This window comes from Podarcis filfolensis, assembly GCF_964270895.1.
Source record: "Podarcis filfolensis genome assembly, chromosome: 17".
Classification (NCBI taxonomy): domain Eukaryota; kingdom Metazoa; phylum Chordata; class Lepidosauria; order Squamata; family Lacertidae; genus Podarcis; species Podarcis filfolensis.
This window is the reverse complement of record NC_139621.1, coordinates 36,451,853-36,476,335: the sequence shown is the minus strand read 5'-3', so window position 1 is coordinate 36,476,335 and position 24,483 is coordinate 36,451,853. Positions and strand designations below refer to the sequence as shown.

Here is a 24,483-nt window from a genome sequence, read left to right as displayed (position 1 = left end):
GCTTTCTGTGTATCAAAGGATCAATAAGGGGTACATGTGGGAAGATTCACCTTCAGCAATCCGTTTTAAAGAAGCTACAGCCTCCTTCGTGGGGTGAGCCTTTCCTTTTTCTCCCTTTCCTAAAAGGACTAAGAAAGTACGTGGAAGGTCTTCCTGACCCCACCCTTTTATCCTTAAAAAAGGAAGAACACGGTGTGTTCTATTCTTTTCTTGGGTTCCTCTTATTTTAACTTATTCATCGTCTGCTTCGCTGTAAGTTATATTGCAGGGGGCCATTGATCTGCACAATGCCCTTCATCTAATATTTCCCCACCGTCATATAATCACGTAACAAAAAGTTGGGATCCAACTTTAAATCCTATACACTTGTCTCTGAGCCTGTTTAAAATGATTGTAATACAGTGGTACCTCGGGTTACATACGCTTCAGGTTACATACGCTTCAGGTTACAGACTCCGCTAACCCAGAAATAGTGCTTCAGGTTAAGAACTTTGCTTCAGGATGAGAACAGAAATCGTGCAGTGGCGGTGCAGCAGCAGCAGGAGGCCCCATTAGCTAAAGTGGTGCTTCAGGTTAAGAACAGTTTCAGGTTAAGTACGGACCTCCGGAACGAATTAAGTTCTTAACCCGAGGTACCACTGTATAACAAATGCAAATACAAAAGTATAATTAACATATAGAAGATAAGTGCTAAAGTTCCAACTCAGTAACTAAGGAACATCCAAGAACTATGCTAAGGATAAATAAACAATATTTTATTCTTTTTCCATATTGAAAATTACATGTGTTACTCAACAGTTGTATTCCAGTGACTTCCCACTCACCCAACATCAGTGTTTACAACCCAAATTGCATACAATTACATTTTAAGGTTCCGTCTTACTTATTTTCATCCTCTGTAATGTGTTTCTTAATATACTCTGCTGTTTTCTTATGCTTCAACCCCTGCTGTGGTCTTCACATATGTGAAACAACTTTTTAAATAGACCAGAAAAGGTTTCCAGTCTTCTTTAAAGGATTCTAAATTTGTGCACTTCAAATGTCGAAAGCCAGCAGTCTTCATTAATGAAGGTGCCAGGTGTAACTCTGTGGGAAGGGACTTCCACAGCTTAGGGGCCACCACAGAGAATGCCCTTTTCTGGCTCACCATCCCCTAAGCTTCTGAGGGTGGAGGAACTTTGAAGAGAGTCACCAAGTTTTGCTATAGTCTATAGTCTTAGTCTATGACCAAGGAGATGTGGGTTTAAGTACTCCCTCAGCCATGAAGTTCACGGGGTCACCAGTCACTATTGCTTCTTAGCCTCCTCGATCAATCTGTTGATGTGAAGATGGAGTTGTGAAGTCCATTCAAAGGCAACTATGGGGTTGCGTCACTCATTTCGCTTTCCGGCCGAGGGAGCCGGCATTTGTCCACAGACAGCTTTCCGGGTCATGTGGCCAGCATGACTAAACCACTTCTGGCGCAATGGAACACTGTGATGGAAACCAGAGCGCACAGAAACACCATTTATCTTTCCGCCACAGCCGTACCTATTTATCTACTTACACTGGCGTGCTTTTGAACTGCTAGGTTGGCAGAAGAAGCTGGGACAGAGCAACGGGAGCTCACCCCATCACGGGGATTCGAACCGCCAACCTTCCCATCAGCAAGCCCAAGAGACTCAGTGGTTTAGACCACAGCGCCACCCATATCCCATCTGTTGATGTAAAGATGAAGTTGTGACTTGTATGCCGTCCCGAGCTACTGTGGAAGAAATGTGGAGTTAAGCTATCATTATAAAACCATGAGAAAATGAAATTTCGTACTATACCCCCAAGTCACCAGCCTTCTCGGGTTTAATTTGACTTCATCTCCTCACACAAAAGAACTATGAACAGCAGCATTAGCTTATGATTGCCAAAGAGTAACTTGCTCATCTTATTGCTTGGCCATTTTCTGCTTCGGATTCAGTAAGCCTTAATAGAATAGCTGCACGTTCCATTAACGCCGTATGCAAATGACAGGCCTGCGTTCCAATTGCTAATAATTTACAGAGCACTTTGGTGTACAAAACACTTTATGACAGTTATAAACACAAAACACCAGGAAACGACGGGGCCCATTTAATCTCTGTGCAAACGGTCTTGTCCAAAGTCACATAATTGGAAGGAGGTTCTGCTGACAATGCAGTGGTGCTTGCATTGGTAAGGTCTAATATTTGAAAATGTGGCTGCAGGTGAGGTACTGAAATAATAGAAGCTCAATTCAGTCTTGTATGCTTGTGGCATAATGACACGTATTCTTCCTGACCGGTCTGACAAGCCCCCAGGCTGTTTTTCTGTGCCACTTGCTTCTGGGGCCATTTGAAAGAAAGGGGTTTTAAATTTCTTGCACGTACAGAACCCCCAGTGCACAGGAAAGGGCTGAAATGGAGGAGAGACTTCTTCATGAGCCAATGTATCAGCTGTCAGCCTGCCAAGGTCACAAAAGCCCAGTCAAATAGTTCTGTGGGGGCTTAGTTCTGTTCCTACTGTGGAACTCTTCATATTTCAGATAGCTAGTCTAAATAAATCCCCTGCACACAGAAAGCTAGCCTGTCAGGTAGAAGGCTCGTAAGGTTGCATGCAGATTGGGGCTCAAAGGTTGCAGATTTGATCCCTGGATGGAACAGCTGAATATTCCTGCAATTTCAAGGGGTTGGACTAGATCCTGAGGGGTACCTCACAATCTATGATTCTATGATTCTTCCATACAGAAAGAAAAAATAAAGTTCCCTGCATCTGGAAAAATAGATGCTGTGAAGAAGGGCTCTAGTCTAACATGCATCCACAACATGCTAGTTTCATATATGTAGTGTTCTTTTCCTTCATGGGGTAGCTTTGAATCATGTGAGCGATTACTTGGGATATTTCTAAAATTCTTGTCATAACAATGGTTTGCCACATCCTTCTGTCTCTGCTCCCGGCTGGTGCTTGGCTGGGGAGGAAGGCAGGATATGAAATAAATGTTTGTATTCTATGTTTTGAACATGTTTATGTGTTTTTACCTTGGTGATTTTTTTCTGCTTGTAAATCCTTTCAGGACCTTTCATAGTGGGAAACAACGCATAAATTTAAGTAACCCAAATTTATCAATATGCTTATGCATACTGATACACCCCCACCACCAATGACCCCAAGCAACCTTAATGAGGTTGTAAAGGTAAAGGTAAAGGGACCCCTGACCGTTAAGTCCAGTCGTGACCGACTCTGGGCTTGCGGCGCTCATCTGGCTTTACTGACCGAGGGAGCGGGCATACAGCTTCCGGGTCATGTGGCCAGCATGACTAAGCCACTTCTTGTGAACCAGAGCAGCGCACGGAAACACTGTTTACCTTCCCGCCGGAGCGGTACCTATTTATCTACTTGCACTTTGACATGCTTTCGAACTGCTAGGTTGGCAGGAGCTGGGACCGAGCAACGGGATCTCACCCCATCACGGGGATTCAAACCACCGACCTTCTGATCAGCAAGCCCAAGGCTCAGTGGTTTAGACCACAGCGCCACCCGCATCCCAATGAGGTTGTACATATGGCTATATTCTCGTTCTTTTCATGCAATAATTTACCATTCTGGAGGATCATAAGCACTTCTCAGTACAACGCCACAGAAAAATAATCTGGATTCATTTAGGTATATATAGTCATGGCAAGATGTTGCTGCCTCACCTTCTAAGCAGTTTTATTTATTGGCTGACATCTGTCTGTCTCAGGAGACCATGGAGGAGTGCTCCTTTGGGGGTGAAGTCAATCTGTTGGAAGGTTACAGCGCCTTTTTATTTATACAGGGTGTTGAATTGCAGTGATTATGGCAGTGAAAAACATGATTATTTCATTGCAATTTATTTTTGGACTTATGTATCAACATTGGTTTTGCACACAGAGAAGGCTATAAATAATAAATTGTTTTAATTTGTTGTTTTTAATGATCAAAATCGCTGTTTTGCAATCTTTTATTATCGTGTACTTCCTGCATGCTGTTACAACACAAAGGAAGAAAACAATACTAATGAACTGAAGGAATTCAAAGCTCTGGCCATCTCTGCATGCTGTGTTTTTTTACTCTTTAAATTATTGTATTTTTATGGTGTTTTTGAAATTGTGCATTTTTGGGAGAGGGGAAACTGCCCGCTGGTTAGCAGGTGGGCTGGCGAGGCCCCCTAGATTTAGAGGCCCTAGGCTTCAGCCTACTTAGCCTATACATAAATCTGGCACTGGTTGTTGTATCATCCGCAGTGACTTCCCACTGTGACTGAACCACTTTCGGTGTTTCGTTGCTGACATTTAAAGCCCTAAACAACTTGGGACCAGTATGCCCAGTAGGTTAATACAGACCAAGCTGATTCATAAGACCTTCCAAAGGGGACTTGCAGGTTATTTCATGATTTTTGTTTAGGGGTTATCCACACTCGCCTTCCCACCAAGCTTTCCAGGCAGCGTCCATGCTATAAAGCTCCATTTCTGAGCACCCATCCCCTTGTTTCAGAGTTTTCCCCATGTAAACCTGCTCTTTACTGCTGAATTGGAACAAAGGGCAATCTGCTGAAAACCTGGTTGCCGTTCGTTGTATTTCAGGTTTCTGCGGGGAATGCTCCAGGCTGGAAAAATAGCACTTGGACACAGGGGCATAGTGGGGTGTGTGTGCCAGGGCACTCACTTTTTGAAGGGATGCAAACCAGGCGACCCCATGCAGGCGAACCCAGCGCAGCCTGGCCCAGTGCCTCTCTCTGCCCGTCAAGGGCTGTGTCGGCTGGCCGGGTTTCCCCCTGTGTGGGCAAGCAGGAGGCTCAGCGCGGCTCCACTTTGGTGGGGGTAGGGTCACTCTGACAGTGTTGGTGGCAAGGACTGGAGCCCCCCCCCCAGCAAAGTGCGAGTGTGTGCCTGTCCAAGCGCCACCAGCTGAGGTTGCTTGGTCATGGAGTTTTAAAGTGCAAAACTGTGCCTGGCTCCTGCCAACCTCGCAGTTCGAAAGCACGTCAAAGTGCAAGTAGATAAATAGGTACCGCTCTGGCAGGACGGTAAATGGCATTTCCGTGTGCTGGTCTGGTTCGCCAGAAGCGGCTTAGTCATGCTGGCCACATGACCCAGAAGCTGTACGCCGGCTCCCTCGGCCAATAAAGTGAGATGAGTGCCGCAACCCCAGAGTCGTTCGCGACTGGACCTAACGGCCAGGGGTCCCTTTACCTTTACCACCATCTGGAATGCCCTCCTTTGGGTAGTTCATGAGGTTTATACAGTAAGGACTTTTAAACACTTCTTAAAAACTTAAGTGTATATTCAAACTTTCCTGGACTTTGACTCTTAATTTTTAATTTGCTATTTTTCACATATCCTTGCTTTATTTCTGATATATACTGTAGTCTCCATTTTCAGCTCATTTGTAGGGAATTTTATCGGATGCCTAAAAGATCTGGATATCATCAGGCCTGTTGTGAAATTCTGTTTTATGGCAATGAGAACAAGACAGGCCGTGGTGACAGTGATGGCCGACGAATGAGTACTGATTTTAATCTCTGGAATACAGACGTCAGCTGAAGAAGTGCTATTTTTTTAATGTAAATAAGTTTATAGAGAATTTTTAATTCTGTTTCTTGATGAGGATGTGGCATATGTTGTTGTTAACTTTGCTGTCTGGTCTTTGGCCGCAATAAAGATCAATTGATTGATATTGAATGTCATTGTTGTACTTTTATTGCTTTCATGCAAACTGCTTGCAGATTTCTATTATGTTAAGTGGTACAAAAACGCTATTCAATGAATAAGCAAAATCGATCAGGTGCATATCCAAATGCACATTGGAGCAGGCTTTGAAGTGTGGATGTGACCCACTCCATTGCATCAAAAGTGTTGGGGGGAGGCAGGAGGGGTCAGTGCTGTGCTGGTCCATTGATCATCATGCAGAATTGGACTTCTGTCAGGTACGGGAGTTCCCCTCTCCCTTCTGGTAGCTCACCGATAAGACGTAATGGGCATTTGGTAGATTTAGAGTCCTTTCATTACAGCATTATGTTGCAAGCACAAACAGGCAACCCTCTGCAAGGATATCCGTTGCCTACTCTGACTCCTCCTCACTTCCACAGCAAGAAACGTGCCAACAGGAAGTCCCTCCCCCCTGTGTCTCCTTTGTTCTCTGACACACTCGGACCTTCAAGTTTGGGGAGAGGGAGGGGGTTCCCCCCACTCTCGATTGATGTATTGCCCTGCCCAGCTGCTCCCTCCCTTCTGGTTGCTTAGCGACTATCTCATAGCTGGGTAGCTCCTCTCTCAACTGTGCAGCTTCTGTGTTTGCCTGTCTCTCTGCTTCTGGAAACACTGGAAGCAGGGGGTGAGGGTGGTGAATATTTCCCCTCCTCTTCTGTTAGGAGCTGATCTCCCTGCGATTGCATTCCCCAATCTTCCAGTCCAGACCAGCCCCTGACACTGTCCCAATGTGCCCGCACAGCACTGACCTCTCACCGCCATGCGCCATCTACTCTTCCTCCTGGTAAGCAGCAGTGATGCCGCTGCCAAGAGGCCAGGTGTACACAGCCACCCCTCTCACCGACTGCTGCTTCATTTCATTGCTTTCAATAGGTTGCACATTTGAATGCACACCTCTGCCCATATTTGGATGCAGCGGGATATGTTGTTAATATTTCCCAGCTTTAACTTCTCTACAGCTAGACAGCGATGTTAGGGTACAGGTAAAAATGCAACCACAGAGCCTAGGACTTGCCGATCAGAAGGTCGGCGGTTCGAATCCCCGCGACGGGGTGAGTTCCCGTTGCTCGGTCCCTGCTCCTGCCAACCTAGCAGTTCGAAAGCACGTCAAAGTGCAAGGAGATAAATAGGTACCACTCTGGCGGGAAGGTAAACGGTGTTTCCGTGCGCTGCCCTGGTTTGCCAGAAGCGGCTTAGTCATGCTGGCCACATGACTTGGAAGCTGTACGCCGGCTCCCTCGGCCTATAGAGTGAGATGAGTGCACAACTCCAGAGTCGGCCACGACTGGACCTAATGGTCAGGGGTCCCTTTACCTTTTACTAAAAATGCAACATATGAATGAAACCAAGACATATTTGTTCCTGTTCTGTAGGTAGAGCATGAGACTCTAAATCTCAGGGTTGCGGATTTGAGCCCCACATTGGATGGGAGATTCCTACATTGCAGAATGTTGAACTAGATGACCCTTGTTTTCTCTTCCAACTCTATAAATCTATGATTCTACAACAGCACCCCTTTCCAGAAATAGCTGAAGACATTTTTTGTTCTGACAAGCTTTGCCAACTGGATAAATAGGTCTCTGCCACGGGGCATTTCCATTTATTGTTTCGCTATTCATTTGCTGTTATTTTCTGTCCTGTTTAAACTTCTTTTTAAAAATACTTGTTTCTATTATACCACGTACATCACCTTGAGACATATATGTGGAAGGTGATTAATTGATTAATAAAAATAATACCATGGCTGTTTGCATACACAGGCATTGTACAAATACATTCACCAGAGAGCTGGGATCGGCTGCAGTTTTCTATAAAGTGTACCATTGGTTGGAAACCCAAATTTTGAATCATGGGATGTTTTGGAAAGTCCTATATTCTTAGTTCCTAATAGGAATTCCACAGGTAAGCATGGGGGGGGGGGGAGAGGGATGAAATCACTTTTATTATTACCATTTGTTTGTTTGTTTGTTGTTGTTGTTTATTGGCTGTGATTCCATTTGAAAAGAACATTGTACCATTGAACCCACATCATGCAGGAAAAGGTAGCAGGCAGATTACAAACAGAATTTACATTCACAAAGTCTCTACTTGAAGTCACCTTCTGGCTGCTTCCGAAGGTGCTGCATGCATTCCGAAGAGGAAAAAAAGAGCATTTTGTTTGTTTCGTTTCGTTTCACTTATTAGAAAATGCCCATCTAGTTAGTGTTCTGCGCTTTTTTATTATTAGTATTAGTATTACGCGAGTGTGAAAACAAGCATTGTTTAAAAAGACATTTACTGAAAGATGTTGCTGACTGAGCACATAGAACCGGAATCTTGGTTAACACAGAATAAAACGGATACAGGTAAACGGGTTCAGAGAGATACATAGGACGTTACATTCAGATCACAACAATGGAATTCCTAACAACAATTGGTTCTAACAGCCTGTTCGATTGATGTACTGAACATCACTGGTATGTTGAAGGACTGGGCAGATGGAAACTAAGCTAACATATTGTACCGGAAACATAGACAGAGAAATGCCGAAGGGATTTAGCACACAATGCAAGTTTGTTCGTTGGTTCGTTTAAAACACAGAATAGCATTCGTAATGAATATTGCAGTCTGATTTCATATGGCTTTCTCTAAAGATATATGCATGAAGCTCAATGCCAAACTCACTCGTAATCACCTGGCTTCCCCCGGAAGCGAAGGCCTTTTGATTAATGCTGCTTCAATTTATTGATTGTTTAAAAATGAAACAGAAAGGCTTTGGGAGAGGGAGGTGAACAAAATGCAGAAATGGGGAACTGCCCAAGCTTTCCATATCAATGCAAACTATTTTTTTCTTAAGGAAAAAAGAAACCCATATACCTGAGATTGAACACATTGTGATTTAATTCTTTTTTTAAAATAATAATAAAAAAAATGCTGTGGAAGGAGAAAGAGATATTCAGAACCCAAGCAAAGAATCACACTTCTCTTTGGTGTTGGCTTGTGCCCATCAAGTTCCCGAGTGCTAGGTGTTAGTGTTTTATTAGTGGTCCTCAACTCCATAGATACCAGAAGCAAAGAACTGAGGGGTTGTGCCAACATTTCATTTCAGGGAAGGGAAGTGCCCATTGTGACTGTGTTGACAGCAGTTTAGGCACTTTGGAGGCCAGGGACCTTAAAGTTGTAGAGTACTGCTCCAGGCCATTGATTCAGGGCCGATCTGGTCAGCCAAACCAGGTGGCAAGAGTTCTTCTTGGAATGTACCAGTTCATATTTCAACAGGTGATGGGAGAATCTCATTTCTGAATACTCTCCCGTCTGAAAAAATGAAAAAATAAAATCCTTGCATGCTGAAAAGCAGCACATCAAGAAGATTGTCTGGCTAGAACCTTTCTGCCTGGAGTGCTAGGTTTGGATGTGCAAGGGCTTTCCTCGAATGTTAGAGAACATTCATAACTTTGAGAAGCTACCTGCTGCCTGAAATGGAACAAGCCAGGAAAAAAATACTACTCTACGATTCCAGTGAAACATAGTTTGAGAGAAATTCACGCGCTCTGCTTTTCTGAGTGATACACTGGCAGAATAGCATGTCTACCTCTATTCCTAGAAAAATAAAATATTTAAATATATGTCTCTGTTAATGGGCCAGAATCAGGAGTACACCTCAAATAGAACTATTTCTGTTTCTTCATGTTTATAGCTGCAGTTTGAACCCCACTAAACCTGGAGTAGCAAACCGCATCGCATGGGGTTTACTTTTGATTATATATGGTTAGTATTGCAGCCTTAATCTCCTTTTTTTTTTTGCCACAGTCAAGCAGGTGCATATGGCCAGCATGCAGAATGGAAGCTGCACAGCTGGCCGTAGGGTAAATCAGTTGCCCAACTGCTCTTCTGCAAAGTGGGACACTGTGGACTGAAAAGAGATTGGTATTTCTTGGATCAGCCAGACAAAAGCATTGCTATGGACAGAACCAGCTGGCAGGCATACCGAGTGAACTCACCATTCAGCAAGGGCAGATTTTGTGTGAACTGGTCCTTAATAGGGGAAACGTTGCCTAAGTGGTTGTAGATAGACAATACACTGGTTCATGGTTGGTGAAAGAATAAAGATTCCTTTGCCCAAACAGCCAAAGGCTCAGTCACTATGAGAGTTTGAATAAGAGCACACCCCACATTTACAGATTCTAATAGGTATAACAGGAATCACTTTCCCCCAGAGAACCCTGGGAATCTCAGTTCTGTGAGCAGGGTTAGCGGAAGCGATGGAAGCACTATCAGGGAATGTTCATCACCTTTACCAGATTTCATTTCCAAAGATTCTTTGGAGGAAACCAGATCAGTGACATTGGTACATGCCAACAGAAAGCTCATATTCATGCTATAGATGAGGTTTCAGAAACCTGCGGCCTCAACTTGAGACCTGGCATTTGGGAAAGAAAGTGGTAGGACATCTCAGCAGCCTTTTGCTGGCATGGAGGGATGAGTAAGACAACACAGTGAGGGAATGCAGACACCCTAAATCTCGTAACACTACCAGTTCACTGAAAATGAAAAGTTTACCTCAGGATTCATGACAAGCCCACTTTCCTCTCATAAGGTTATCTGGTGGGGCTTTCCTTTTGACCGGAAATGCTGGCCACCAGAAACAGTGTTCTCAGTTTGGAACTCCTGACCCGGAAGCCACATTCAACCTGCTCCCTTATTGCTTTAAGAAGATGGCAGAGAAGCAAACGCTTTCAGAGGGCGTTTGTGGCCCTGTGAAGACCAGGAATGTTAGATGTATTGTATTTGTATCTGCTGTTGATTCTTCTCTTATTCTCTATACTTGTAGGGTTTTGGTTTTTTTAAAAAAGAATTTAAAATAATTAAAGTATACGTTTGTTTTGTAAGGGTTTCAGTATGTCATAAACCACCTCTCTTTGAACCTTAGATGGGGCATATGTTTTATAAATGCAAAAATTGTGACCTTACCCCCAAGCTGCTGGGGTTGAAGGGAAAACATACCTAGTATTATCTGTGGAAATAGGAAGGTAAGGTTATTGTTGTTTTCAAAAAATAAAAAAATTCTAAACTGGATTAAGCAATGTGCTCTAAGTCAGATTTTTAAACATTGATCTAGATGGGGCTTCAGAATGGAGTTGTTCTGCCTGGATATAGCATATCCTTAAAATTGCTTTTCTGGCATTATGGATATATAACGATAGTCAACATTTTGGAAATTAATCTGTCTTTGTACAACAGGTATGGCCAATATGCCAAACTAGAACACAGCAAAGCAATGAACAGCACCCCACACCTGCCACCTCACACCTTAGGATGCTGGATGCTAATAAACCTTATTTTAAAAACACACACACATTCAATATGACTGCTCATTTCATCAGCTGGTCTTGCCACTGTCTGGCGAAACTGACTCAGTGCTTGGCTGATTTCCAACTGAGCTTTTATTCTGGGGCCAGTGCAGATTTGGCCATTCAGACTACAAGAACACTTCCTTGGGAAACTTTCAATAATAGGACTGAGCTTCACAATTTGCAGGCTCACATGATATATCTGTTGTTAGATTGGAATACAGGTGGGGAATTCGAATATTTAAAGTCATTTGCTGGCTCAACCCCTGTTGCTCCATCCTCACCCCCCCCTACCCATGAGCGCTGGGCTCCCTGTGTGATTCTAAATCATGGGGGGAACCGATATGTGCACAGCTAGATCCCTGCTCCAGACCTTCAGCCTCAATGCATGTAGAAGCAGCCCTTTGGAAATGTGAGAGTGAGGGTGGGGCCAGTGAGGGTGACACCCATTATTCTGATGGGCCATAATGCCAGAAGATTTCTATTCAACCATTGAGGTTGGAATTCAATTCAATCACAAAATCCCATCTGCAGAAGCATATCAGCTTGCAAAACTGAATGATCCTCTTCCCACTGTGTGTCATTCTGGGGGTTCTCCTTACACCATCCCAGACAATTTAGGGGGCAAGCACACACAGGAAGGAGAGGGGGGAAGCCCTGATGCACAAGTTGAAGGCCCCTATCAGTCTCCCACTTCCCTGGCTACCAGTAGTGGTATATATAGACCAGCGACAAACAGGCTTTTCACACGGTCCTGCTGACCATGTGTTTCAGCTCCAATTCCAGGATCAGACCTGGGAATGTTACACATAGGAAACAATGAACACTGAGTTCCACCATACCAGCAAGGTAACCTCAGTTCTGGCACTGGGACAGAATAAATGTTGGTGTGCAGAAGCTGATCTCCTGAAGTATCTAGAAAGCCAACAGTATCTAGAAAGCAGAAGCACCAAGAGAGAATCTCCCTGCACCTGCTTAACACTTTTGGCTCATCTAGTTCCATATTGCCTTCTTGGCTAAGCAAGAGCTATCCCAGATCTCAAACAGAAACCACCCCCCATCCCTCTGGGATTTATTACCTCCGCAGTATTGCTACGCCAGTGAACTATGGCCCTTCTCTGATTTGGGATAGGCATCGGTGTTTTCAAACTTCAGTTTCACAGGTGAAAAATTGGCCATTGTCATTGGACAAAGGCTCGTACCCATTTATTTCTGAAGGGGGTATGAAGAAGGATGCCTATCACAAGCCAATACAAAGCAGAGAAGCCTCATATCTACATTTTAATAATAGTTTAAGTGACCAGTACCCACCAATTTGGAACAGGTTCGCTTCGAAATGAACAACAGGGTGGAATATTGTAGTGTGCACTTCTCCTGCTCCCAGTCTCTCTGTTAAGTAAAGCATTAGAGGTGCGCTTTCGTTTTTTAAGACCTTGGAAATTCAGTGAAGGGACCCCCTGTATCTCCAAGGAAGCATGGTTCCTTTAGCCCTCCCTGTCTGGCCATGGAAAACAACTTGAGGGCTTCCACGTGAGTTGAATGGATAGTGCAGACGATCCAAGTGTCTCCAAACAAACTGGAGACTTTATAGATTAGAGGAAATGTACTGGCCGACTTTTGTTAAGCTAGAAAGGGAAGGCAGCACATTGCAAGCCCAAACTGCAGTTCTATATTCACTTACCTGGGAGGAGTAAATTTCACCATACTAAAAGTGCCTTCATTGGAGATTTTTAAGCAGAGGTTGGACAGCCACCTGCTATGGTTGCTTTAGTTGTGATTTCTGCATTGCAGGGGAGTTGGATTAGATGACCCTTGAGGTCACTTCCAACTCCACAATTCTCTGATATTGTGATTTACTTCTGACAGGCATACATAGGATTGTGCTGTCAAGAAACTTCCTCGCTAGCTTCCTATTATGGCTGTTTTCAAGGCTACAAGACCCTTGCCTAGAAGATTCTGAGGCACATAGTTGCTTTCTTATAAAGTGCAGTTGAACACAGCTCTTCCACTGACAACTGGGCTGGAATTATGGGCAGTGAATAGTCCAGTTTCAACATTATCTCTTATCAGTGATGAGGAATAATGGGAATAGCAGAAAACAAACATGTGTTTCCATTTCAGCTGGGCTGGAGACACCCTACAAGGGCAGGGCTTTGCTGAATATCCTCCCATTTCCATTTTGGGGCCAAAAGTAGTGATTTGTGGAGGCTGAAATATTTGTTCCGAAGCAGTGGTTGCGAATATATTCATGGCCCTCATTTGTTTTGACACTGGCCATTGTTCCCTTAGCTGCTCTGCTTATCTGCCACTTCCACCTGCCTCTATTGCCTTCTGGGGTTAGTCAGGCTGGTCACTGGGACAATGCCCTATTGCTATGTAGCCAATCACACTTGGCATTTTGGTGGCATCGCTGAGGACAAATCTAAGAGAGGAATGTTGCTTAGATTAATCATGGAAGTGATCCCAGCCAATCAAGCATCTCACAGGGAACATGGCAATATTACTACATTATGCAGCGGATCGGTTTTGTCTATGTGGTGATGTTGCTGAGGGCAAACCAAGTCAGTTGGAAGAGAGAAGGAGGGTGGGCAATGTTACTGGACAGGAGAAGAATTTCACAGGCATTGCCCCGCCCCCATCACCCAAAAGAGGAAGGTGGTTCTTTTTTTATACTATCCAAAAACAGTGAGTACTTTCAACTGGGACCTATAAAAGGGCATCCTAATGGGTGCCTTGATTCTCTGTTAGTTACAAATTCAGTAAATGAGGTGTGTGTGTGTGTGTGTGTGTGTGCGCGCGTGTGCACGCCACGAATCATTCACTGTGGGTGAACCCTCCCTCTTGCTGGGAGACAAAAACGAGCATGCCGTAGTCCCTTTCCTCTGCTTAATGTACACCTGCCTCTGTTTAACATACGCAGAACTATGGCTTTATAATAATAAAAAGTTGTGTAGACTGCAGCTCATTCATCTTTACATCCACTTGGAGGCATCGACTAGATGTGAATATGTACAAATTAAGGGATGGATGGGAGAGGGAGGAGGGTGTGGGTCGGGGTGGGGCTTGAGTAAATGGCAAGGGGCTGGAGCTGTGGGTGGGGAGAGGTTGCGTGATGTGTGGCAAGTATAAATTCCCCATTTGGCCAATGGGAAATCCATTTCCTTTACTGTCCACGGACAGACTGGCAGTCTGTAGCCATTTACTTCTTGAACATGTCCTGGAGGGGACCAGGCAGGTATTTGATAACGGTGTCTAGAATGCTCTCCTCTTCCTCCTCGTCCTCGTCGCCACAGCCAGGGGGGATGGCCTTCTTTGGACGTGTCAGACTCCCTTCGGCATTGGCTTCCAGAGCAGCCTGGGCTTCTGCTTCCCTTTCTTCCTTCTTCTTTATTCCGTACTGCATCAGGGAATAGGGGTGAGGATTGTAGGGAAGTAGAGAGAGGGAGGGAGGGAAGGAAGGAAGGAAAAAAACACAATTTTGTCACTCTCACAGCTAACACCAGGAATCAAAGCAGGAGAGGATGCCGTACCGAATGTTAATATTTGCTTCTTGCAAAGATCTCATCTCTGCCATGGCCTGTTGGTGGTCAATATTGCTGAGCCTTTAAATCAAACAGCCTCTTTAAAATGTCAGGCCAGCCTTGAATGACAAAGCTGAGGAAAGAGACATGACCCCTAAAAATCAAGGAACATTATATAAAGAAACAAATCCCTCTTAATCCCCTGCTCGGTTGCACAAAAGTTGAATACAGAAGACTGAAAAAAAATATATGTCCCAACCCAACTGGTAATTTACTGAGTGGATTTTCAACCATATGGAATGCTTCTCTGTGGCTGCTCTGGGTAAGAATTATTCATCACACACTCTCCAAGTTGCCTTGGGTAGATGAATGTCTGAAGGGCTGACCATGAAGTAGGTGGAGCAGACTTGCCCTCTGTCACTTCAGAGGGAAGGACTATGGCAAGAAATAAGCTACATTTTAGGAGAGCTGTTCCGACAGGAAGAGCAGTTTGATGTAGAACGGGCAGCCTTGGGGAGGCAGGGAGCTTTTTCTTCACTGGAGATACTTAACACCAACTTGTCCGTCACCTGTCAGGGATGCTGTAGGTGTATCCTAAAGCATGGGTTCCGAATGGCATAGGGAATTGGGTTGGATATGCCCAAGATACCTTCAAACTCTAAAATTTAAGCTTCACCAATCTGGTCCCCTCCAAATGTGTTGAACTATGACTCCTGCAAGCCCCGTGCTGAGTGGAACTGATGAGAGCTGTGTTCCAAAACATCTGGAGGACACTAGGTTGGCAAAGACTGCTATACTGTAGTTTTGGTGTCTACCAGCTCCATCTGGTACGCAGGCTGAGACCCTACCTACCCGCAGACTGTCTCACCAGAGTGGCACATGCTCTAGTTATCTCCTGCTTGGACTACTGCAACACGCTCTATGTGGGGCTACCTTTGAAGGTGACCCAGAAACTACAACTAATCCAGAATGTGGCAGCTAGACTGGTGGCTGGGAGTGGCTGCCAAGACCACATAACACCAGTCCTGAAAGACTGACATTGGCTCCCAGTACATTTCTGAGCACAATTCAAAGTGTTGATGCTGACCTTTAAAGCCCTAAATGGCCTCAGCCCTGTATACCTGAAGGAGCATCTCAGCCTCGATCGTTCAGCCTGGACACTGAGGTCCAGCTCCGAGGGCCTTCTGGTGCTTCCCTCACTGCGAGAAGTCAGGTTACAGGGAACCAGGAAGAGGACCTTCTTAGTAGTGGCACCCACCCTGTGGAACGCCCTCCCGTCAGATGTCAAGGAAATAAACAACTATCTGACTTTTAGAAGACACCTGAAGGCAGCCCTGTTTAGGGATGTTTTTAATGTTTGATGTTTTATCGTATTTTTAATATTCTGTTGGGAGCCACCCAGAGTGGCTGGGGAAACCCAGCCAGATGGGTGGGGAATAAATAAGTTGTTGTTATTGTTGTTGTTGTTGTTGTTGTTGTTGTTGTTGTTGTTGTTGTATGACAGCATTGGGTGGTATAATCAAAGTTTGACAATTATGCTAGATTTTAACTTTGGCTATGAGCAGTTGAGAATTTCCAGTCCCATTTGAGCCCACAGCTAGGGTTGGGAAAGACTCCCTGTTTGAAACCTTGGAGAGCTAGTGCAGACAGTTCAAATGTAGATGGACCAACGGTCTGACTTTGCAGCTTCCTGTGTTCTTATGTAACAGCTTCTGTACTTTCATCATTATATAAAAAGGGAAATGCTGTAGGGTATGTTTAGCCTGGAAAAGAGACTGAGAGGAGATTTGAAAGCCATCTTCAAATATCTCAAGGACTGTCACAAGGAAGATGGAGCAAGCTTGTTCTTTACTGCTCTAGAGGGTAGGACTCAAACCAGTGGGTTCAAGTTACAAGAAAGGAGATTTCTACTAAACATCAGGAAGAACTTTTTGACAGTAAGAGCTGTTACATAGTGGAACAGACTCCCTTGGAAGGTTTTTAAGAAGAGGTTAAATGGCCATCTGGATGCTTTAGTTGAGATTCCTGCAGTGCAAGGGGTTGGACTAGATTGCCCCCAGGTTCCCTTCCAACTCTACAATTTATGATTCTATGATTCTATGTAGCTGTTGCATAATAAAATGTTGGCATGTCTTTTAAAAGGACTCCCTAGAAATAAACAGTCTAGCATTTAAAAAATGAAATCAGTTAGCAATCCAGATCCCTTCAGCTCAGACTTACATGAAAATCTATAGCTTGGGAAATGACCTGTTTTTGGACACTCCAAGCCATTTCAATTATGCTGAATTAAGAAGGCACTTCACGAGCGAAAGGGCACAGAGGGTGTCAGATTATCTCCTGCAAGAGAACTCATCCATCTGATCCAAAAGTAATTGCTTTGTCCGAATGATCCCCACCTTTCCTTTCACTTTTGCATTCTAATTAAGCCACGTGCTGGAATCAAGACGAAATTCAATATACATGATTCGTGGGATAACTGGTAGGGACAAACTCTCCGCAAAAGCTAGCAAAACACTCGAAGAGAAGGAGCAGCTTCAAAAAGAAAAAAAGAAAATTACATGGGATTTACAGAGGGATCAAAGGATTATCTTGGGACAAACTCTTCAGTGTTTCCCCTGGACTGACTATTGTAAGCTGCAGGTGCTCTTTTGACAGCCGGTCTGCTGAAACTCCCTCCCGCATTAATGTGACCAGCCAAGTGTCAATAACGCAACTCCACTTTTTCATAAACTCCACTGGGGAACAAGGTACACTCAACATGACTCCAGTTCCTCTGAGACCCTTCTTTGTGTTCCTCCGCCACTAGAGCTCTGGATGGTGGCAACATGAGAATGGGCCTTTTCTGCAGTGGCCCCCCCACTTGTAGAATGCTCTCCCCAGGGAGGTTCGGCTAGTGCCTTCATAATACTTCATAATAGTTTAGGTGCCAGAAGAAGACATTCCTCTTCAACCAGGCCTTTGGCTGCTTAACATTTGATGCCCTTTTAAATGTATTGTGGCAAGGGGCTTATTGGTTTGTTTCTGTTTTTATTTTTATTATGTATTTTGCATTCTTTATATGTCATTTTACATTGTGAACCACCCTGAGATCTGCAGAAAAAGGGTGGTATACCATTATTATTATTATTATTATTATTATTATTATTAGCCAAGAGGAGTGCAAGAATAGCTCCACTGGCAAGTTTGCACCCCTCTGTGATTCATCATCATCATTTTATTTGCACCCTGCCCATCTAACCGGGCTGCCAATAAACTCCTTGCTACTTAATAAACATTTTCCTACCGTTTTCTTTTTCTGTTCTTTTTAATCCCTTCCTTGTTCCAGGCAGAGCAGTTGAGCGGCTGAGTCACAGAGGGGTGCAAACTCACCAGTGGAGCTGTTCTGGCACTCCTCTTGGTGTCCTCCCCATAGCCTCTCCTACCCTCTTCTCCTTCCTGGTAAGCAGCAAGCGACTCTGTCGTTGGGAAAGCAACGCTGGCAAAGTGCTTATTGAGCTGTGCCGAAAATAACCAAATAAGGCCCAGCATGCCCTGCCTTTCCCCAACTCTCTGACCAGGCCCTTGGGATGCAGGTGGCGCTGTGGGTTAAACCACAGAGCCTACGACTTGCCGATCAGAAGGTCAGCGGTTCAAATCCCTGCGACGGGGTGAGCTCCTGTTGCTCGGTCCCTGCTCCTGCCAACCTAGCAGTTCGAAAGCACATCAAAGTGCAAGTAGATAAATAGGTACTGCTCCGGCAGAAAGGTAAATGGCGTTTCCGTGCGCTGCTCTGGTTTGCCAGAAGTGGCTTAGTCATGCTGGCCACTTGACCCGGAAGCTGTACGCCGGCTCCCTCGGCCGATAAAGCGAGATGAGCGTCGCAACCGCAGAGTCGGCCACGACTGGATCTAACAGTCAGGGGTCCCTTTACCTTTACCTGACCAGGCCCCCTGAGCCCTCATTCTCACTTGGACCCCTAGTGATCACCATCCTTGACCTTGCATAAGGCTCACAGGATTACCAAGGGGCAACGCTACAATGGATCAAAAGCCAAGTGGTTGCATGGCTCTCAGTACATTACAATGTTGCCAAGGGGTAAGCCCACCAATGTGGGGGTCAGTGTAGGCAGAGCTGAGCAAGAGGGACCAGTGACCTGACTCAGTTTAAGGCAGCTAATACGTTCCCATGATAAGAAATGATTCTGTTTTGCTCTTTTGGTTCATTTCCCCAGTACTCCTTGCTTTCCTTCCACCATCCAAATGACCCTAACCTGTTCCCTGCTAAGGTTCTTCCTACTGTGATTACAGATTTTGGCAAACCACACAGGTATTGTTGGGACTTGAAATAAATTGACACAGCCAGCTGGATGTCAGTGCTGACCTTTAGCGCCACATGCCCTGGAACACAAATGCTCACTGGCATATGGGGATGTTTAAAGGGGTGGGGAGGGGATCGGCTTTGGAGAAAGGAGCTCTTCCAACAAGAAATTCATCTTTCATTGATAATCAGCTGGCACCAACTACCCCAGATAAAGGGAGCAGGGAAGCCACACCTTCATTGCTCTGTTTTGATTGCAATTTGATATGTATTGTATAACCATCTGGAGCACTTTCATTTGTAGCTACATTTTGTGGACTTCCTGACAAGACAGAAGTACTGTTTTTGGGGGACGGGGGCGGGCTGGTGTGGAGGACTCCCTGGTCCTGAATGGGGTAACTGTGCCCCTGAAGGACCAGGTGTGCAGCCTAGTAGTCCTTTTGGACTCACAGCTGTCCATGGAGGCACAGGTCAGTTCTGTGTAGAAGGCAGCTGTCTACCAGCTCCATCTGGTACGCAGGTTGAGACCCTACCTATCCGTGAACTGTCTCACCAGAGTGGTGCATGCTCTAGTTATCTCCCGCTTGGACTACTGCAATGCGCTCTACGTGGGGCTACCTTTGAAGGTGACCCGGAAACTACAACTAATCCAGAATGCGGCAGCTAGACTGGTGACTGGGGGCGGCCGCCGAGACCACATAACACCGATCTTGAAAGACCTACATTGGCTCCCAGTACGTTTCCGAGCACAATTCAAAGTGTTGGTGTTGACCTTTAAAGCCCTAAATGGCCTTGGTCCAGTATATCTGAAGGAGCGTCTCCACCCCATCGTTCTGCCCAGACGCTGAGGTCCAGTGCCAAGGGCCTTCTGGCGGTTCCCTCATTGCGAGAAGCAAAGCTACAGGGAACCAGGCAGAGGGCCTTCTCAGTAGTGGCGCCCGCCCTGTAGAACGCCCTCCCATCAGATGTCAAAGAGATAAACAACTACCTGACATTCAGAAGACATCTTAAGGCAGCCCTGTTCAGGGAAGTTTTTAACGTGTGACATCTTAGTGTATTTTTGGTCTTTGTGGAAGCCGCCCAGAGTGGCTGGGGAAACCCAGCCAGATGGGCAGGGTACAAATAATAAATTATTATTATTATTATTCCTCTGAGGTTATGGCTTTCCTTTGCAGGAGTGTACACATGCAAGGGCTGTACACCGATTCCTCAAATATGATTTCTGGGCCTGATTTGTAGTTCTGGATTGGACCTGATTCAGACCAGATCAATCTGAAAATCATCTGGTCTGCCCCAGATAACAAAATACAAATATTTGGAAATCAGTTTGATTTGCATTGGGAAACCAAAATAACCATACCTTTCTTGTTTTCTACCAAATCTGCAGGCATGATAGCCCCTACAAAATTGTAACACTGCAAAATTATAGACAGGAAGCTCCAGGGTTGTTGTTGTTTTGAAAAAAAGAGAGACTGTACTGCGCTGATGTTTGTAATATTACACAATATTTGTGCTGCTTGTACACTTGACTGTATACATTGTACTCAAAGGACTCCCACACTCACAACAAAGTTCTAATAAAGAAAGACACCTTAAACAGAACACAGCTGTAAGCAAACCTTGTCTAAAAACTAGAGCCAAAACTGGGGGAGAGGGATACTAAGACACAGACAGCAAATGTTTAAAAAAGAATCGGAAGATTGGGAAAGGGTGGAAAACATTCAAACAGATATATACTGTGATGGAAACAAATCACAAGCTGAACAAATGGCACCAAACTCTTTCTAAGAGACACAATATGCATTAAGACTTCAGCATCCCTCCCCTCAAGCATTGCAAATGGAGATTGATTGAGCCCTGCAGCTCTCAATAAGCAAAGTCCAGCTCTCCTTCTCTCCTCCCACCCTGGAGTTTGCCATATATGGTGCTGTAATTAATAACTGCAACAGTTTGGAGACTGTCTGGCTTTCTGAGAGACAGTTTTGAGCAACAGATCCACTATGTAGCAATTGATAGCTGCTTCAGCAAGGTGCAAGTTAGCCTGAATCAGTCCAGGATTCAGCCAAATCCAATGCACAGCCCTAATACATGCAAGCTGAGAACCTGAGCAGCAGTGGTCATTCACATTACTGCTGCTTACCAGGAGGTAGAAGCGGGGAGGGAATGAGGGAGTGAGGAGGTTGGCACAGTGCAAACACACCCGAGGAGCTAATCTGGTGTTCCTGTGGGTGTGTTTGCACCACACCACCCTCCCTGCCACCTCCCCCTCTACCTCCTGCTCAGAAGTAGCAACATTATTCTCCAGAGGTCAGGTGAACAGCAGCACTCCACCATGCCATGTGGAGTGTAATAGCTGCAGCAATACAATAGTACCTTGGGTTACATATGCTTCAGGTTACATACACTTCAGGTTACAGACTCTGCTAACCCAGAAATATTACCTCGGGTTAAGCACTTTGCTTCAGGATGAGAACAGAAATCGTGCTCCGGCGGTGCAGTGGCAGCAGTGGGAGGCCCCATTAGCTAAAGTTGTATCTCAGGTTAAGAACAGTTTCAGGTTAAGTACAGACTTCCAGAACGAATTACGTTCTTAACCCGAGGTACCACTGTATAAGGTTTGGTAAGCACTCCGGACACTTGAGAGTGCTGTATCTCTTGAATGAATTTACCTGAATTCCTTCCAAACATATGCAGAGAAAACCATCAAATAGCTACCTCCTGCCCTCACATATGGCAGTCTCACACCCCATTTAAAATGGGGTTAATAAGGAGCAAGGCTCCCGGGTCAGAAAGCATGCCTTCTATGCAGGTCTCGATCCTGGCAACCTTTCTTAGAAGCGGATCACTGCTCTGCTAGTGATCCTCTCCCTCTCTTCTTGGAACAAATCTCCACGATTCCGTCAGAAGCTCTTGAAAATCAGCCTATTCATTTCCGAACAACAACTTTCAGCAGCCTGGGTACATAATATTGTTGGCTTCTCAAGTATAATTAAGCACATTTTGTTTTCAGCATTCTTCTCGTCTCCATCCTGTGGATCCCTTTCACCTCGCCTGCAGTTTGGAGGACAATTTTGACAGATCCAGCTGTCTCTGTGTACCCCCCCTCCAAATCACGGACTGTGCTACAGCTTGCATTTTTCAGCGTGCATCATGAATATTTATTCGTTTCTCAAACACACTTCAAAGTTCTTTATTACGCCTTAGGGAATCTGCAGTATGGCCGGTTCTGGAGGGGGGGGGGAGGCTGGGCATTTGCCAGGGCTCCAAGACCAGCAAAGAGCCCATTGCCTCGGGGGGATAAGCAAATGTGTCAGCTTCAGTTTCTCTCCATTTCCCATCTCCCCAGCCAGAAATTCAACCCCACACATTTCTGCACCGCATTACCATTTCCTTCAAAATCCCCACAAGTAATCGTCTGCATTTCGGTGCAAGTTTCTCCTGATATCACAGGCTGATTTGGGGCAGCGCAGCCGGTTTGGTCGCACTGGGTGCAGAGCCTCGGGGCCACCGCAGGGGGTGCCACAATTATTATGTAGAATGAAAGGGGGGGATTTGGCATCACACAGGGCACTGCTGAAATTTGAGACCCCATGATCTGCCATTGCTAATATACACATTTTTCATGCAATTTTGCTTTTTATACCCCAGCACCAGCCTTTGGCTAATTCAATTATAGCTCACTGTATAGCATGATTAATATTGTTTTGCATCAATGGGTCTAGACCCGTGGTTCGCAATGTGGGGCATGCACCCCACAGGGGGGCGATTTGATTTTTAGGGGGGGGGGAATGAGTCATTAACAGTGAATGGCACTTTAGGCTTCCTCCATATGAATAGTTCACTTTTTGAATACAGTGGTACCTCGGGTTACATACGCTTCAGGTTACAGACTCCGCGGGTTAAGAACTTTGCTTCAGGATGAAAACAGAAATCGTGCTCTGGTGGCACGGCGGCAGCGGGAGGCCCCATTAGCTAAAGTGGTGCTTCAGGTTAAGAACAGTTTCAGGTTAAGAATGGACCTCCGGAATGAATTAAGTACTTAACCCGAGGTACCACTGTAATAAGAATTATATGTCATGGGGGGTGGTGGTGGTCAGAATTTTAGAGATGCTTAGGTGGGGCATGGCCAAAAAAAAAAAGGTTGGGAACCACTGGTCTAGACTTTCAAAACCATTCTCCATAATTCAAGCTAATCCTCTGGCAGTCAAACCAACAGAGTTCAGTGGGTATTTCCAAGTATGGATGCAAGGGACAGCAACTTCTGGAGTAGACCTACATATTGGAAGGGAGGAGAGATTGAACTATTTTTATATTCTCAGAGGCAGTGCTGGCCACTGGTTTTTGAAGACCTATGGGCAAGACATCCTGAGTGACCGTTGGCTATGCTGGCTTGAGCTGTAGGGAGTTGTAGTCCAACAACATATGGAAAGCACCAGGACTTGGAAGCCTGCAGGAACCCATCACTGACAAGGGGATGTGCTTTTGCAACAGATGAAAGCTTGAGGGGAAATCACCCGTTGCACTGATGAGCTCAAGTATAGTTGTTCTTGTTTCTGTCTCCTTGCCTTGCCTTGGGATAGATAAGACTCCTCCCTGCTTTCATAACAAGGATTTCTGCCATAGCCTTCCCCTTTCCACTGCTCTTCTCCCTTGGCCTCCACTCCATTCCAGCATCTCCTCGGACCACCAGAACTCACCTTCCCTTCTATTTTGGGTACAAAGAGTCCAACTCATGGACAGATAACATTATTTTGCTCTCATCAACCACACCACCCATAAAGGTTGATCGCTGGTGCCTCCTCATGGCTTAAGGTCCTAGCATCACCAGGCACTTGCTGAGACACCCACTTCAACAGGGGACTCCACTACTGGTAACAGAACCCCCTGGACCTGTTACTGCTCCCCTTGTCATTGCCACCTCCTTTGTCCCCTTTGGCCAAGAGGGAGGGAGAGAATACCAAAAAGGAATGGGAGTGAACAGAAGGAACAGGAGCTGCCACTTCCACCTTGGTCTTCTGCTTTATCCTCATGGAATGTTGGAGTGTATGGGATTCGCACCATTCCTAATGGTGCAAATCATGCCAGATCACATCTGGCCCTAAGTCTGTGGCTCAACCAGGCAGTTCACTGGAGGGCAGGTTTCTTTTCCTTCAGGAAGCAATTTCAACCCGTTTCCATTTGTAGATGCGGGTGGCGCTGTGGTCTAAACCACTGAGCCTCTTTGGTTTGCCGATCAGCAGGTCAGCGGTTCAAATCCCCACGATGGGGTGAGTTCCTGTTGCTCTGTCCCAGCTCCTGCCAACCTAGCAGTTCAAAAGCACACCAGTGCAAGTAGATAAATAGGTACTGCTGTGGCGGGAAGGTAAATGCTGTTTCCTTGCGCTCTAGCTTCTGTCATGGTGTTCCATTGCACCAGAAGATGTTTAGTCATGCTGGCCACATGACCCAGAAAGCTGTCTGTGGACAAATGCTGGCTCCCTCAGCCTGAAAGTGAGATGAGCACCGCAACCCCATAGTCACCTTTGACTAGACTTTACCATCCTTTTTTTTACCATTTGTAGAGAAGGGTGTAGAAATGTTATGACGATACTTTTAAGCCTTAAATTATAAAGACATGGG

The 24,483-nt window shown here is 45.3% G+C and overlaps 1 protein-coding gene and 2 long non-coding RNA genes across 3 annotated transcripts in view; 1 reads left to right on the top strand and 2 right to left on the bottom strand.

The window, feature by feature from the left end:
- Positions 1-24,483, bottom strand: part of LOC310753022 — a 225,682-nt gene that overhangs the window by 1,904 nt on the left and 199,295 nt on the right. The window lies entirely within an intron of this gene.
- On the top strand, positions 5,407-12,992 carry LOC310753029. Its single transcript, XR_014543084.1, has 2 exons — positions 5,407-11,254; positions 11,349-12,992. It is a non-coding gene; the product is annotated as an uncharacterized lncRNA (long non-coding RNA).
- The window catches only part of CPLX1 (complexin 1), a 183,159-nt gene continuing 166,315 nt past the window's right edge, over positions 7,640-24,483 (bottom strand). The window contains exon 4 of the mRNA XM_083594179.1: positions 7,640-14,444. Coding sequence (XP_083450305.1) covers positions 14,247-14,444 — 198 coding nt within the window. The 3' untranslated portion in view covers positions 7,640-14,246. The remainder of the gene's footprint in view (positions 14,445-24,483) is intronic.